Genomic DNA, 17,279 nt, shown 5'->3' with positions numbered 1-17,279 from the left:
CCTTGACCCTCCAGATGTTTCAGAACTTCATTTCCCATGATGCTCAACTGGACTTCAAATTGCCTAAGCATCATGGGTAATGTAGTTCTGAAACATCAGGAGTGCCAAGATTCCCCATCCCTGGTCTAGGGTGTATGCACCCACTTTGACTTTTAGCTGCTATCGTGTATCTACATTGAACTTAGTTGTGGAGCTATGGTCCTCCATAATATATCCACTGTTGTGCTAAATTTGTAATCCACTAGACAACCAGGTGTTATTTACAATATATTTTCGAATAACTTCACATTTATCACAAAATGATGTGGCGATTTTTGCTGGTCTTTTTAACAACTGTTTAATATCCACATTATCAGAACCTATATTTCCTATAACCATTTTCTTATAGGCCTCTGTCTTAAGAATTAATATTTCTATATACTTAAAATGTACCCATCTGACCCTGCCATCAATAAAGCCATAGATGCAGAGAATCAGAAGAAGCATCTATTTCTTCAGACTCTGATAGAGAATCCTCTAATATTGATGAACACATTTGGTGCTCTTAGCCTCAGCTCAAACACAGAAGGTAAAATTCTCCTTTGCAGCCACATAGTCCCCCCCAGGAGCTGAAAGGCGATAAAAAACCTTGGGCTATAGAGGACCCATTCAAAGCAAAATCATTGTCTTCGTACTTAATATTTTGACCTTTACTACCCTGACCTCCCTTCTGATACAGAACCTTAGATGCAATGGTTTCTTACCACTTAATAGAAGAGATCTTAGACTCTTCTGAGTGTCTACTTTTTCAACTCAAATATAGACAACACTACTGCTTCTAGGAGTGGACCCCAGCAGCTTACATAAATACTTTTCTCCAACAGTGACCGTGCATACCACTTGAGCAGCAGGCCCACAATAAACATTTGGCTGAATTTACTTGGCTATCACACACTAACAAAGAGCTGGGTACTCCTGAGTTCAACCTGAAACATGTGGCTTTCCTAACCAAGACGGGTATGGAAGGGCTTGAAAAAAATCACTTCAGAAATCCGAAGATAAGTTATTAGACATACAGTATCAAGGCCCTTTCCTCAGGCTCATTCCTGGATACCTACACTATTGTGGAAAGGGAACAAAGGGCCCTTTGCTTTTTGGGAAACGCTAATGTCACACTTTCTGTCTAACAAATGAGCGACATTCTCATAGATATAGACCCCAAATGAGACTAAGCTGCCTCTGTAGAAGGGTTGATTTTTGATAACTCCTTTGCAAAGGAGATGAAACAGTATGCTTCCACTTTCACCTTTTTTAATAAAATTATGCATTCCCTGAAAGTTTCATCAACCCAATAGTGTTTTTTGTCAGAAAACAAAATTTATGCTTACCTGATAAATTTATTTCTCTTGTGGTGTATCCAGTCCACGGATCATCCATTACTTGTGGGATATTCTCCTTCCCAACAGGAAGCTGCAAGAGGATCACCCACAGCAGAGCTGTCTATATAGCTCCTCCCCTAACTGCCACCTACCAGTCATTCGACCGAAGACAAGCAAGAGAAAGGAGAAACTATAGGGTGCAGTGGTGACTGTAGTTTAAAAATAAAAAACACCTGCCTTAAAATGACAAGGCGGGCCGTGGACTGGATACACCACAAGAGAAATAAATTTATCAGGTAAGCATAAATTTTGTTTTCTCTTGTAAGGTGTATCCAGTCCACGGATCATCCATTACTTGTGGGATACCAATACCAAAGCTATAGGACACGGATGAAGGGAGGGACAAGGCAGGCGCTTAAACGGAAGGCACCACTGCCTGTTAGACCTTTCTCGCAAAAATAGCCTCCGAAGAAGCAAAAGTATCAAATTTATAGAATTTAGAAAAAGTATGAAGCGAAGACCAAGTCGCGCCTTACAAATCTGTTCAACAGAAGCCTCATTCTTAAAAGCCCATGTGGAAGCTACCGCTTTAGTAGAATGAGCTGTAATTCTTTCAGGAGGCTGCTGGCCAGCAGTCTCATAAGCTAAGCGGATTATACTTCTTAGCCAAAAAGATAGAGAAGTTGCCGAAGCTTTTTGGCCTCTCCTCTGTGCAGAGTAGACAACAAACAATGCAGATGTTTGACGAAAATCTTTAGTAGCTTGTAAATAAAACTTTAAAGCGCGAACCACGTCAAGATTGTGTAATGGACGTTCCTTCTTTGAATAAGGATTAGGACACAGTGACGGAACAACAATCTCCTGATTGATATTTTTATTAGATACCACCTTAGGCAGAAAACCAGGTTTGGTACGTAACACTACCTTATCTGCATGGAAAATTAGATAAGGGGAATCACATTGTAAAGCAGATAACTCCGAAACTCTTTGAGCCGAGGAGATAGCTACTAAAAACAGAACTTTCCAAGATAAGAGCTTAATATCTATGGAATGCAAGGGTTCAAACGGAACCCCTTGAAGAACTTTAAGAACTAAATTTAAACTCCATGGCGGAGCAACAGGTTTAAAAACAGGCTTGATTCTAACCAGAGCCTGACAAAACGCCTGAACATCTGGAACCTCAGCCAGACGTTTGTGCAAAAGAATAGACAGAGCAGAAATCTGTCCCTTTAAGGAACTAGCTGATAAACCCTTCTCCAATCCTTCTTGGAGAAAAGATAATATCCTAGGAATCCTGACTTTACTCCATGAGCAACCCTTGGATTCACACCAATGAAGATATTTACACCATATCTTATGATAGATTTTCCTGGTGACAGGCTTTCGCACCTGTATTAAGGTATCAATGACCGACTCGGAGAAACCACGCTTTGATAAAATCAAGCGTTCAATCTCCAAGCAGTCAGACGCAGAAAAATTAGATTTGGATGGTTGAAAGGACCCTGAAGTAGAAGGCCCGGTCTCAGAGGCAGAGTCCATGGTGGAGAGGATGACATGTCCACCAGACCTGCATACCAAGTCCTGCGAGGCCACGCAGGTGCTATCAAAATCACCGAAGTTCTCTCCTGTTTGATCTTGGCAATCAGACGAGGGAGCAGAGGAAACAGTGGAAACACATAAGCCAGGTTGAAGGACCAAGGCACTGTTAGAGCATCTATCAGTGCTGCCTTGGGATCCCTGGACCTGGAACCGTAACAAGGAAGCTTGGCGTTCTGACGAGACGCCATGAGATCCAGTTCTGGTTTGCCCCAAAGTTGAATCAACTGTGCAAATACTTCCGGATGGAGCTCCCTCTCCCCCGGATGAAAAGTCTGTCGACTTAGAAAATCCGCCTCCCAGTTCTCTACTCCTGGGATATGGATAGCTGATAGATGGCAAGAGTGAATCTCTGCCCATCGATTATCTTTGAAACCTCCAACATTGCTAGGGAACTCCTTGTTCCCCCTCGATGGTTGATGTAAGCTACAGTCGTGATGTTGTCCGACTGAAATCTGATGAACCTGACCGCAGCTAGCTGAGGCCAAGCCTGAAGAGTATTGAATATCGCTCTTAGTTCCAGAATGTTTATCGGAAGGAGTGCTTCCTCCTGAGTCCACGATCCCTGAGCCTTCAGGGAGTTTCAGACTGCACCCCAGCCCAGAAGGCTGACATCTGTTGTTACTATTGTCCAATCTGGCCTGCGGAAGGTCATACCTTTGGACAGATGGACCCGAGATAGCCACCAGAGAAGAGAATCCCTGGTCTCTTGATCCAGATTTAGTAGAGGGGACAAATCCGTGTAATCCCCATTCCACTGACTGAGCATGCAGAGTTGCAGCGGTCTGAGATGTAGGCGGGCAAACGGCACTATGTCCATTGCCGCTACCATTAAGCCGATTACTTCCATACACTGAGCCACTGAAGGGCGAGAAGTAGAATAAAGAACACGGCAGGAATTTAGAAGTTTTGACAACCTGGCCTCTGTCAGGTAAATCTTCATTTCTACAGAATCTATCAGAGTTCCCAGGAAGGGGATAGAGAAATCTTCTTTTCGTTCACTTTCCACCCATGAGACCTCAGGAATGCCAGAACAATGTCCGTATGGGACTTGGCAATTTGGAAATTCGACGCCTGTATCAGAATGTCGTCTAAGTAAGGGGCTACTGTTATGCCCCGCGGCCTTAGGACCGCCAGAAGTGACCCCAGAACCTTCGTAAAGATTCTTGGTGCCGTAGCTAACTCAAAGGGAAGAGCCACAAACTGGTAATGCCTGTCTAGGAAGGCGAACCTGAGAAACCGATGATGATCTTTGTGTATCGGAATGTGAAGATAAGCATCCTTTAAGTCCATGGTAGTCATGTATTGACCCTCCTGGATCATAGGTAGGATGGTTCGAATAGTCTCCATCTTGAAAGATGGGACCCTGAGAAATTTGTTTAGGATCTTGAGATCTAAGATTGGTCTGAAGGTTCCCTCTTTCCTGGGAACCACAAAGAGATTTGAATAGAAGCCTTGCCCCTGTTCCTCCTTTGGAACTGGGTGGATCACTCCCATAACTAGAAGGTCTTGAACACAATGTAAGAATGCCTCTCTCTTTATCTGGTCTGCAGATAATTGTGAGAGGTGAAATCTTCCTTTTGGGGAAGAAGCTTTGAAGTCCAGAAGATATCCCTGGGACACAATTTCCAACGCCCAGGGATCCTGGACATCTCTTGCCCAAGCCTGGGCGAAGAGAGAAAGTCTGCCCCCTACTAGATCCGTTACCGGTTCGGGGGCTGATCTTTCATGCTGTCTTAGAGGCAGCAGCAGGCTTTTTGGCCTGCTTACCTTTGTTCCAGGCCTGGTTAGGTCTCCAGACCGGCTTGGACTGGGCAAAATTTCCCTCTTGTTTTGCATTAGAGGGAGTTGATGCCGCGCTCGTCTTAAAGTTTCGAAAGGCACGAAAATTAGTTTGATTGGTCCTTGATTTATTAGACCTATCCTGAGGAAGGGCATGACCTTTTCCTCCAGTAATATCAGAAATGATCTCCTTCAGTCCAGGCCCGAATAGGGTCTGCCCCTTAAAGGGAATGTTGAGAAGCTTAGACTTTGAAGTAATGTCAGCTGACCAGGATTTAAGCCATAGCGCCCTACGCGCCTGTATAGCAAAACCTGAGTTCTTAGCCGTTAGTTTGGTTAAATGAACAACAGCGTCAGAAACAAATGAATTGGCTAGCTTAAGCGCTTTAAGCTTGTCAAGTATATCATCCAATGGAGTTTCTACCTGTAAGGCCTCTTCCAGAGACTCAAACCAGAAGGCCGCAGCAGCAGTGACCGGGGCAATGCATGCAAGAGGCTGGAGAATAAAACCTTGTTGAATAAACATTTTCTTAAGGTAACCCTCTATCTTTTTATCCATTGGATCTAGGAAAGCACAACTGTCCTCGACGGGAATAGTTGTACGCTTAGCTAGGGTAGAAACTGCTCCCTCCACCTTAGGGACCGTTTGCCATAAGTCCCGTGTAGCGGCATCTATTGGAAACATTTTCTTAAAAATAGGAGGGGGAGAGAACGGTACACCTGGTCTATCCCATTCCTTAGTAATAATTTCTGAAAACCTTTTAGGTATTGGAAAAACAGTGTAAACAGGCACTGCATAGTATTTATCCAATCTACACAATTTCTCTGGCACTATAATGGTGTCACAGTCATCCAGAGTAGCTAAAACCTCCCTGAGCAACACGCGGAGGTGTTCAAGCTTAAATTTAAATGTAGACATATCAGAATCAGGTTAAAGCATCTTCCCTGAATCAGAAAAATCACCCACAGAAAGAAGCTTTCCTGCCTCAGCTTCTGCATATTGTGAGGGGATATCAGACATAGCTACTAAAGCGTCAGAGAGCTCTGTATTTTTTCTAGTCCCAGAGCTGTCTCGCTTTCCTTGTAACCCTGGTAGTTTGGACAATACCGCTGTAAGGGTATGATCCATAACTGCCGCCATGTCTTGTAAAGTAAACGCCATGGGCGCGCTAGATGTACTTGGCGCCACTTGAGCGGGAGTCCCTTGAGCGGGAGTCAAAGGTTCTGACACGTGGGGCGAGTTAGTCGGCATAACTTCCCCCTTGTCAATCTGCTCTGGTGATAAATCTTTTAAAGACAGAATATGATCTTTATAACTTAAAGTAAAATCAGTACATTTGGTACACATTCTAAGAGGGGGTTCCACAATGGCTTCTAAACATAATGAACAAGGAGTTTCCTCTATGTCAGACATGTTTAAACAGACTAGCAATGAGACCAGCAAGCTTGGAAAACACTTTGATAAATGTAAACAAGCAAAAAATAAAAACGGTACTGTGCCTTTAAGAGAAACAAATTTTGTCAGAAATTGAAAAACAGTGATAAAAAGCAGTAAATCTTACGAATTTTTTACAGTGTGTATAATAGACTAACAGAGCATTGCACCCACTTGCAAATGGATGATTAACCCCTTAGTTTCAAAACCGGATCAAAAAAACAATATAAACGTTTTTTAACAGTCACAACAAACTGCCACAGCTCTGCTGTGGCCCTACCTGCCCATACAACGACTTTTGAAGGCACAAAAACCCTTTGTAGAGGTCCTAAGTGTTCAGGGGACTCCTTCAGGGAAGCTGGAAGTCTCAAGCTGCAAAAACTACTGCACGATTTAGGCCTGAAATTAGGCCCCTCCCAACCTGTACTCACAGTGAGAGGGCCATAAAAAACTATCCCTAGGCAAAATCTAGCCAGCCATGTGGAAAAAACTGGGCCCCAATAAAGTTTTATCACCAATATGTAGAAAAAAAACGTTTAAACACTTCCAGCAAACGTTATCTTATTTTCAGTAATGTGAGAAAGTAATAAGAATATTACCTTTTACAGCAAGCATGATACTAGTCGTTATTAAATCACTGTAATCAGGCTTACCTTAAATAAATCCGGTATTAACAGCATTTTCTAGCATATTCATTTCTCTAGAAAAATTTAAACTGCACATACCTCATAGCAGGAGACCCTGCACGCCATTCCCCCAGCTAAAGTTACCTCATCTCTTCAGTTATGTGTGAGAACAGCAATGGATCTTAGTTACAACCTGCTAAGATCATCAAAAACCACAGGCAGACTCTTCTTCAACTTTCTGCCTGAGGCTAAAACAGTACAACTCCGGTACCATTTGAAAATAATAAACTTTTGATTGAAGATAAACTACATAAATTCACCACATCTCTCTAGCTACTTCCTATCTTGTCGAGAGCTGCAAGAGAATGACTGGTAGGTGGCAGTTAGGGGAGGAGCTATATAGACAGCTCTGCTGTGGGTGATCCTCTTGCAGCTTCCTGTTGGGAAGGAGAATATCCCACAAGTAATGGATGATCCGTGGACTGGATACACCTTACAAGAGAAATAGGATTTTCAGTGGTTGTCTCCCTGGCACTTCACATATTCTGAACTACAGAGACAGTACCTGGTGTATAGATCCAGTGTAACACAGCCCACCAGAATGCACATCCTACCAGGAAGTGGTCTGGGATGCACTGTATCTCTCCTGGTATCTTCTTTGGTGAGGGGTCGTAGCATTGAGGTTAGAGCGGTGGTTATGGAGGAGTGCACTATTATTATTATCATCATCATCATCGGGTATTTGTAGAGCGCAAACAGGTTCCGCAACGCTAACTAGGAATAGCGTGGCTCCCATTTAAATGGACATGAAACACAAAAAAGAAAAACATTTCATGATTCAGATAGAGAATATAATTTTAAACAACTTTCCATTTTACTTCTGTTATCTAATTTGCTTTATTCTCTTGGTATCCTTGGTTGAAGCAGCAGCAATGCACTACTGGGAGCTAGCTGAATGCATTGGACAAGCTAATAACATGAAGCATATGTGCAGCCACTAATCAGCAGCTACTGAGCTTATCTATCCATTTCAACAAAGGACATCAAGAGAACAAACCAAATTAGATAATAGAAGTAAATTAGAAATTTGTTTAAAATCACATGCTCTGTCTGAATCATGAAAGAAAAGAAATTGGGTTTAATGTTCCTTTAAGTTGCTGTCAATCAAGATACTGTTAGCTGCGCTAAGGATAGCCCGGCTTTGGCAGTATAGAGCAGCTGTGATTTCTTTTGAAGTTACTAGCATTAAGGATATAGTGACCTTCTCTAAGGGTAGTGCTATTTGTGACCTTAATGTCAGAAATACCCCTGTAAATGTTTCGGCGCCAAGGCCTATGGGGGATGTTAAAAGACCCTTACTGACACCAGTTCTGTTTTTGGTTATTCTTTAAGGAAGTTCTAGCATTCCTTTTTTTGGCCTGCTTCCCCGATTCTGACCCTGGCATGTACACTGTTGACTCATCCTTAGCTGTACTGTGCTTTGCAGACTGATTGACTGTTGACCCTTAGAACAGAACTTTGGAGTATTCTTCTGCATTAACCCTTTGCTGTGATGTTTGGTTCCTGACTGCTAATTAGGTATTAACTCCTGACCTCTCTTGATTACCCTCTGCTGATGCTGCTTATCTGGAGTCTACTCTGACCCTCACCTACCCTCGGCCTCCAACACATCTCCTGCAAAATTCTAGTCTCTAAGGCAACTACATTTTTAACTTATATTTGGCCTTCATCCAGGCAATATTTAGACTGCACCTATGCAGGAAGTGTTCCAGATGCTGACCATCATTTTACAGTTGAGACATGAAATTTCACGATAACTTCATTGTGTGTATGCCCGGAAAGGAAGGATAATCTTCAGCTGCATCTAGGCACTCTGCTGAATAGCATTGACAGTCTTAAATCCAACTAGTGAGGACTTCATATGCAGCCCAGATCGTGATGTCATCAGTGGGTGGAGCTTGGCAGCCATTTCAAAGTGGCCAGAAACAATATTCCTTTTAAAAGAGCTTTTTTACCATTCCAGCTGCATGATATAGAAAGGGGTGCAGGACATAATCTAAAGTAAGACTTTAAGATAACTACAGTGTAGACTGTCCCTTTAAGGGACATAATGGTTAAAACTGAAATGCAAAGGTTCTACAAGGATGCTATGCGCTCCTATTCATTATTACATCACCCACAAACTTCAAAGGTTCCAGTTGCCCTGAATATGCAGACAGTGACATTTTTAAACAAAATATTAGGTTGGATGAGGGCCCTACCATTACCCCCAAAAACTAGTTAATAATTTTGTGTTCGCTTTTTGTACTCCAGACTTAATGGTCAAGAATGACACCTACTAATAGCATAGCAAGCTCTGTCATTGGTCGGTGTGCTACAACATCTGTATTGACATTAGTTTTACAGGCCTTTGCAATTGTACATACACTTCCCTACATTCATCGGAAAATTTTATGATTGTAACAAAATAAAAACAATATGGATTGCCATTCAATAAACTGTTTAGTGTTAACCTTCCAATCTCTCATACATTTCTAATTGAAAAATAAAAGGAAACTTCAGTGAAACACAATGAACATTAATATTTATTATAGAATATATTTACAGGAAATATGTTTTTTGTGCCAATGGTATAAAGAGGCTTTTTATTTACATTGATATTTTTACACATATATGATGCACAATATCTTCTCTTTACATTTAGAAACACTTACACTTAAATAATTACAAATTAATAGTAAAAACAACCAAAGGCAGCAGCAACACAAAACAGGTGTTCCTAAAAAAAGATAAAGAAATTAAAGTTTATTATATTTCAAAATTGATCAAATAGAAAAGAATTACTGCACAAATGTGTATACCTGTGTATCTCCATATAAATAGAATAACAAATCAATACTTTATGTAATGATCTAGAACAGTGCTATATGATGTTATTTTGGTGTGATGAACCATGTAGCTACAAACCAATATGCTGCCTCTCTAAATTGACCCTATATGGGCACTCTACACTGATGCCAACTGCTTCAAACAATATTCCTACGTGCAATTTACAGGCAAAATATTACATACATGTCAAAGCAGGTGATGCATTAAATGCACATGCATTTTTCAAAATACAGGCAGCCATAGTTTACAAACCTGTCCTCAGGCCTCCCTAACAGGACAGATTTGAGGATATCTGAACTAGAGCACAGGTGAAATAATCAGCTGATTAGTAAACATGGTTATTTTATCTGCACTCGCCCAAGGTAATCCTGAAAATCTGGCCTGTTAGGGAGGACTGAGGACAGGTTTAAAAAAAAACTGTGATTTACATGAAACAACATGATTAAGAGTTGCATTTGATGCATAAGTCACATTATTGGGAAAAATTATCTTCCATTTCCTGAAAATAAGAAAGGAAAATGTAAACCCAGAGGAGGACATCTGAGAACTCTTTTATGCAACTTTACTATTTTTAACACAAATTATACATAGAATCTTACATCTTATAAGTCAATTAAAATGTTGCATTTTTGATAAAGATCAGTGTTTAATGTATATACCCTTCTAATTGTAAATACTGATAGGACTTATATGGCTGAACATTATTTCTGTCCATCCTGCCACTTTCAGATGACAAGATAAAACAGAATTTATGTTTACCTGATAAATTACTTTCTCCAACGGTGTGTCCGGTCCACGGCGTCATCCTTACTTGTGGGATATTCTCCTCCCCAACAGGAAATGGCAAAGAGCCCAGCAAAGCTGGTCACATGATCCCTCCTAGGCTCCGCCTACCCCAGTCATTCGACCGACGTTAAGGAGGAATATTTGCATAGGAGAAACCATATGTTACCGTGGTGACTGTAGTTAAAGAAAATAAATTATCAGACCTGATTAAAAAAACCAGGGCGGGCCGTGGACCCGACACACCCTTGGAGAAAGTAATTTATCAGGTAAACATAAATTCTGTTTTCTCCAACATAGGTGTGTCCGGTCCACGGCGTCATCCTTACTTGTGGGAACCAATACCAAAGCTTTAGGACACGGATGAAGGGAGGGAGCAAATCAGGTCACCTAAATGGAAGGCACCACGGCTTGCAAAACCTTTCTCCCAAAAATAGCCTCAGAAGAAGCAAAAGTATAAAATTTGTAAAATTTAGAAAAAGTGTGCAGTGAGGACCAAGTCGCTGCCTTACATATCTGATCAACAGAAGCCTCGTTCTTGAAGGCCCATGTGGAAGCCACAGCCCTAGTGGAGTGAGCTGTGATTCTTTCAGGAGGCTGCCGTCCGGCAGTCTCATAAGCCAATCGGATAATGCTTTTAATCCAGAAGGAGAGAGAGGTAGAAGTTGCTTTTTGACCTCTCCGTTTACCAGAATAAACAACAAACAAAGACAAAGTTTGTCTGAAATCCTTAGTAGCTGCTAAGTAAAATTTGAGAGCACGAACTACATCCAAGTTGTGCAACAAACGTTCCTTCTTTGAAACTGGATTAGGACACAAAGAAGACACAACTATCTCCTGGTTAATGTTTTTGTTAGAAACAACTTTTGGAAGAAAACCAGGTTTAGTACGCAAAACCACCTTATCTGCATGGAACACCAGATAAGGAGAAGAACACTGCAGAGCAGATAAGTCTGAAACTCTTCTAGCAGAAGAAATTGCAACCAAAAACAAAACTTTCCAAGATAATAACTTAATATCAACGGAATGTAAGGGTTCAAACGGAACCCCCTGAAGAACTGAAAGAACTAGGTTGAGACTCCAAGGAGGAGTCAAAATTTTGTAAACAGGCTTGATTCTAACCAGAGCCTGAACAAAGGCTAGAACATCTGGCACAGCTGCCAGCTTTTTGTGAAGTAACACAGACAAGGCAGAAATCTGTCCCATCAAAGAACTTGCAGATAATCCTTTTTCCAATCCTTCTCGAAGGAAGGATAGACTCTTAGGAATCTTAACCTTGTCCCAAGGGAATCCTGCAGATTCACACCAACAGATATACCAAATTATGTGGTAATTTTTCTGGTTACAGGCTTTCAGGCCTGAACAAGAGTATTAATAACAGAATCTGAGAACCCTCGCTTTGATAAGATCAAGCGTTCAATCTCCAAGCAGTCAGCTGGAGTGGGTCGAACGGACCTAGAACAAGAAGGTCTCGTCTCAAAGGTAGCTTCCATGGTGGAGCCGATGACATATTCACCAGATCTGCATACCAAGTCCTGCGTGGCCACGCAGGAGCTATCAAAATCACCGACGCCCTCTCCTGATTGATCCTGGCTACCAGCCTGGGGATGAGAGGAAACGGCGGGAACACATAAGCTAGTTTGAAGGTCCAAGGTGCTACTAGTGCATCCACTAGAGCCGCCTTGGGATCCCTGGATCTGTACCCGTAGTAAGGAACTCTGAAGTTCTGACGAGAGGCCATCAGATCCATGTCTGGAATGCCCCACGGTTGAGTGACTTGGGCAAAGATTTCCGGATGGAGTTCCCACTCCCCCGGATGCAATGTCTGACGACTCAGAAAATCCGCTTCCCAATTTTCCACTCCTGGGATGTGGATAGCAGACAGGTGGCAGGAGTGAGACTCCGCCCATAGAATGATTTTGGTCACTTCTTCCATCGCTAGGGAACTCCTTGTTCCCCCCTGATGGTTGATGTATGAACTTGGCCCTCGCTAGCTGAGGCCAAGCTTTGAGAGCATTGAATATCGCTCTCAGTTCCAGAATATTTATCGGTAGAAGAGATTCTACCCGAGACCAAAGACCCTGAGCTTTCAGGGATCCCCAGACCGCGCCCCAGCCCATCAGACTGGCGTCGGTCGTGACAATGACCCACTCTGGTCTGCGGAAGGTCATCCCTTGTGACAGGTTGTCCAGGGACAGCCACCAACGGAATGAGTCTCTGGTCCTCTGATTTACTTGTATCTTCGGAGACAAGTCTGAATAGTCCCCATTCCACTGACTGAGCATGAACAGTTGTAATGGTCTTAGATGAATGCGCACAAAAGGAACTATGTCCATTGCCGCTACCATCAAACCTATCACTTCCATGCACTGCGCTATGGAAGGAAGAGGAACGGAATGAAGTATCCGACAAGAGTCTAGAAGTTTTGTTTTTCTGGCTTCTGCCAGAAAAATCCTCATTTCTAAGGAGTCTATTATAGTTCCCAAGAAGGGAACCCTCGTTGACGGAGATAGAGAACTCTTTTCCACGTTCACTTTCCATCCGTGAGATCTGAGAAAGGCCAGGACAATGTCCGTGTGAGCCTTTACTTGAGGAAGGGACGACGCTCGAATCAGAATGTCGTCCAAGTAAGGTACTACAGCAATGCCCCTTGGTCTTAGCACCGCCAGAAGGGACCCTAGTACCTATGATAAAATCCTAGGAGCAGTGGCTAATCCGAAAGAAAACGCCACGAACTGGAAATGCTTGTCCAGGAATTCAAACCTTAGGAACCGATGATGTTCCTTGTGGATAGGAATATGTAGATACGCATCCTTGAAATCCACCTTGGTCATGAATTGACCTTCCTGGATGGAAGGAAGAAGTGTTCGAATGGTTTCCATCTTGAACGATGGAACCTTGAGAAACTTGTTCAAGATCTTGAGATCTAAGATTGGTCTGAACGTTCCCTCTTTTTTGGGAACTATGAACAGATTGGAGTAGAACCCCATCCCTTGTTCTCCTAATGGAACAGGATGAATCACTCCCATTTTTAGCAGGTCTTCTACCCAATGTAAGAATGCCTGTCTTCTTATGTGGTCTGAAGACAACTGAGACCTTTGGAACCTCCCCCTTGGAGGAAGCCCCTTGAACTCCAGAGAATAACCTTGGGAGACTATTTCTAGCGCCCAAGGATCCAGAACATCTCTTGCCCCAGCCTGAGCGAAGAGAGAGAGTCTGCCCCCCACCAGATCCGGTCCCGGATCGAGGGCCCGCATTTCATGCTGTCTTGGTAGCAGTGGCAGGTTTCCTGGCCTGCTTTCCTTTGTTCCAGCCTTGCATAGGTCTCCAGGCTGGATTGGCTTGAGAAGTATTACCTTCCTGCTTAGAGGACGTAGCCCTTGGGGCTGAACCGTTTCTGCGAAAGGGACGAAACTTAGGTTTATTTTTGGTCTTGAAAAGACCTATCCTGAGGAAGGGCGTGGCCCTTGCCCCCAGTGATATCAGAGATAATCTCTTTCAAGTCAGGGCCAAAGAGTGTTTTCCCCTTGAAAGGAATGTCAAGCAATTTGTTCTTGGAAGACGCATCCGCTGCCCAAGATTTTAACCAAAGCGCTCTGCGCCACAATAGCAAACCCAGAATTTTTTCGCCGCTAACCTAGCCAATTGCAAGGTGGCGTCTAGGGTGAAAGAATTAGCCAATTTAAGAGCACGAATTCTGTCCATAATCTCCTCATAAGAAGAAGAATTACTAATAATCGCCTTTCCTAGCTCATCAAACTAGAAACACGCGGCTGCAGTGACAGGGACAATGCATGCAATTGGTCGTAGAAGGGAACCTTGCTGAACAAAACATCTTTAGCAGACCTTCTAATTTTTTATCCATAGGATCTTGGAAAGCACAACTATCTTCTATGGGTATAGTGGCGCGCTTGTGTAGAGTAGAAACCGCCCCCTCGACCTTGGGGACTGTCTGCCATCAGTCCTTTCTGGGGTCGACTATAGGAAAACAATTTTATAAATATGGGGGGAGGTACTAAAGGTATACCGGGCCTGTCCCATTCTTTACTAACAATGTACGCCACCCGCTTGGATATAGGAAAAGCTTCGGGGGGCCCCGGGGCCTCTAAGAACTTTTCCATTTTACATAGTGGTTCTGGAATGACCAGATAATCACAATCATCCAAATTGGATAACACCTCCTTAAGCAGAGCGCGGAGATGTTCCAACTTAAACTTAAAAATAATCACATCAGGTTCAGCTTGTTGAGAAATGTTTCCTGAATCTGAAATTTCTCCCTCAGACAAAACCACCCTGGCCCCCTCAGACTGGTGTAGGGGCCCTTCAGAAACCATATCATCAGCGTTCTCATGCTCTACAGAATTTTCTAAAACAGAGCAGTCGCGCTTTCACTGATAAGTGGGCATATTGGCTAAAATGTTTTTGATAGAATTATCCATTACAGCCGTTAAATGTTGCATAGTAAGGAGTATTGGCGCACTAGATGTACTAGGGGCCTCCTGTATGGGCAAGACTGGTGTAGACGAAGGAGGGGATGATGCAGTACCATGCTTACTCCCCTCACTTGAGGAATCATCTTGGGCATCATTTTTACTAAATTTTTTTATGACATAAAATACATATAGTTAAATGAGAAGGAACCTAGGTTTCCCCACAGTCAGAACACAATCTATCTGGTAGTTCAGACATGTTAAACAGGCATAAACTTGATAACAAAGCACAAAAAACGTTTTAAAATAAAACCGTTACTGTCACTTTAAATTTTAAACTAAACACACTTTATTACTGCAATTGCGAAAAAGTATGAAGGAATTGTTCAAAATTCACCAAAATTTCACCACAGTGTCTTAAAGCCTTAAAAGTATTGCACACCAAATTTGGAAGCTTTAACCCTTAAAATAACGGAACCGGAGCCGTTTTTATATTTAACCCCTTTACAGTCCCTGGAATCTGCTTTGCTGAGACCCAACCAAGCCCAAAGGGGAATACGATACCAAATGATGCCTTCAGAAAGACTTTTCTATGTATCAGAGCTCCACACACATGCAGCTGCATGCCATGCTGTCCTCAAAAACAAGTGCGCCATACCGGCGCGAAAATGAGGCTCTGACTATGATTAGGGAAAGCCCCTAAAGAATAAGGTGTCAAAAACAGTGCCTGCCGATATAATCATATCAAAATACCCAGAATAAATGATTCCTCAAGGCTAAATATGTGTTAATAATGAATCGATTTAGCCCAGAAAAAGTCTACAGTCTTAATAAGCCCTTGTGAAGCCCTTATTTACTATCTTAATAAACATGGCTTACCGGATCCCATAGGGAAAATGACAGCTTCCAGCATTACATCGTCTTGTTAGAATGTGTCATACCTCAAGCAGTAAGAGACTGCACACTGTTCCCCCAACTGAAGTTAATTGCTCTCAACAGTCCTGTGTGGAACAGCCATGGATTTTAGTTACGGTGCTAAAATCATTTTCCTCATACAAACAGAAATCTTCATCTCTTTTCTGTTTCTGAGTAAATAGTACATACCAGCACTATTTTAAAATAACAAACTCTTGATTGAATAATAAAAACTACAGTTAAACACTAAAAAACTCTAAGCCATCTCCGTGGAGATGTTGCCTGTACAACGGCAAAGAGAATGACTGGGGTAGGCGGAGCCTAGGAGGGATCATGTGACCAGCTTTGCTGGGCTCTTTGCCATTTCCTGTTGGGGAGGAGAATATCCCACAAGTAAGGATGACGCCGTGGACCGGACACACCTATGTTGGAGAAATAAGTCTGTTTTCCCTAGCGTTACAACCTGTTGAAGACAGTGAACAAAGAGCCGCTTAGTGCAGTGTTTCTCAATTGCAGTTCTCTATCACGACAGCTATGCCTAAATTTTGTTGAATCTAAGAATGTATTTCAGGCTATAACATACACACACACACACATATATATTCAATGAAAATGTAAAAAAAGCTAACCAGTAAATAGTGTTTTTGTAAACATAGGTTGTCATAAGTGGCCAGCAATGAAATCCGTCACAGGAAAGACTACCAAATGAAAAAGCTAAAACAATTTCAATGTATCTGCTTTACCATGTGTTATTTGACTCTCAATATATTTAATCTTATAATAGATTGAAAGAATTTAAGACGGACATACAGCAAATACACATACAATTTGCACTTTTGCAAGAAGATCTAGGTTATTTAAATGATCCTTATCTTGTTGCTTAAAGGGCTATAATACCCAAATGTTTAAACACTTCATCTCTATGTAAAAAAGAAGGATATTTTATCTCAAAAGTTCCTCAGTAGCCACATCCTATTGTAAAGGATTTCTAAGCAGCATGTTAGTATGTATGTCCTGGGACAGCTGAAAGGATGAGCCTCGTGCACTCTCATATTATTTCCCTATTCAGATTAGGGAAGGTTACAATGAAATCTCATGAGAGATTAGTCAAATATCATGAGATCACAGTAAAAGAGTTCATGACCTCAGCACTGCTGATGCTGATTGGCTGCTGTTCATTTCTTCATTTTTTTATTTTTTTTACCTGCAGCTGGGAGCAGCTGAAGTATAACTTTTTACACAAAACTTACTCTGCTGAGCTGAGGAGATTGTGAGGTAAAATATCTTCCTTTTTTACATAGAGATGCTCAGGTGATATCTTCCTGTCAGCTTTTTACAGTTATACTGCATCAGTTTCAAGTGATTTAGCATACGAGTATTATGTCCCTTTAAATCAGGTTAAAAAAAAACCTTATGAGCACAATAGTTTTAAAGGATAAATATTTGCATAGTTAAAAGTAACATG

At 42.0% G+C, this 17,279-nt stretch overlaps 1 protein-coding gene across 1 annotated transcript in view; it reads right to left on the bottom strand.

Moving 5' to 3' along the window:
• Positions 1–9,359: 9,359 nt before the first annotated feature.
• LOC128656389 (dynein light chain Tctex-type protein 2B-like) overlaps positions 9,360–17,279 on the bottom strand; it is a 48,402-nt gene continuing 40,482 nt past the window's right edge. Inside the window, exon 5 of the mRNA XM_053710262.1 lies at positions 9,360–9,576. Within this exon, the coding sequence (XP_053566237.1) occupies positions 9,529–9,576 (48 nt within the window). The 3' untranslated portion in view covers positions 9,360–9,528. The remainder of the gene's footprint in view (positions 9,577–17,279) is intronic.

This window comes from Bombina bombina, chromosome 4 (assembly GCF_027579735.1).
Source record: "Bombina bombina isolate aBomBom1 chromosome 4, aBomBom1.pri, whole genome shotgun sequence".
Classification (NCBI taxonomy): domain Eukaryota; kingdom Metazoa; phylum Chordata; class Amphibia; order Anura; family Bombinatoridae; genus Bombina; species Bombina bombina.
Note: the sequence above shows the minus strand (reverse complement) of the source record. Positions and strands in the feature narration are given on the sequence as shown.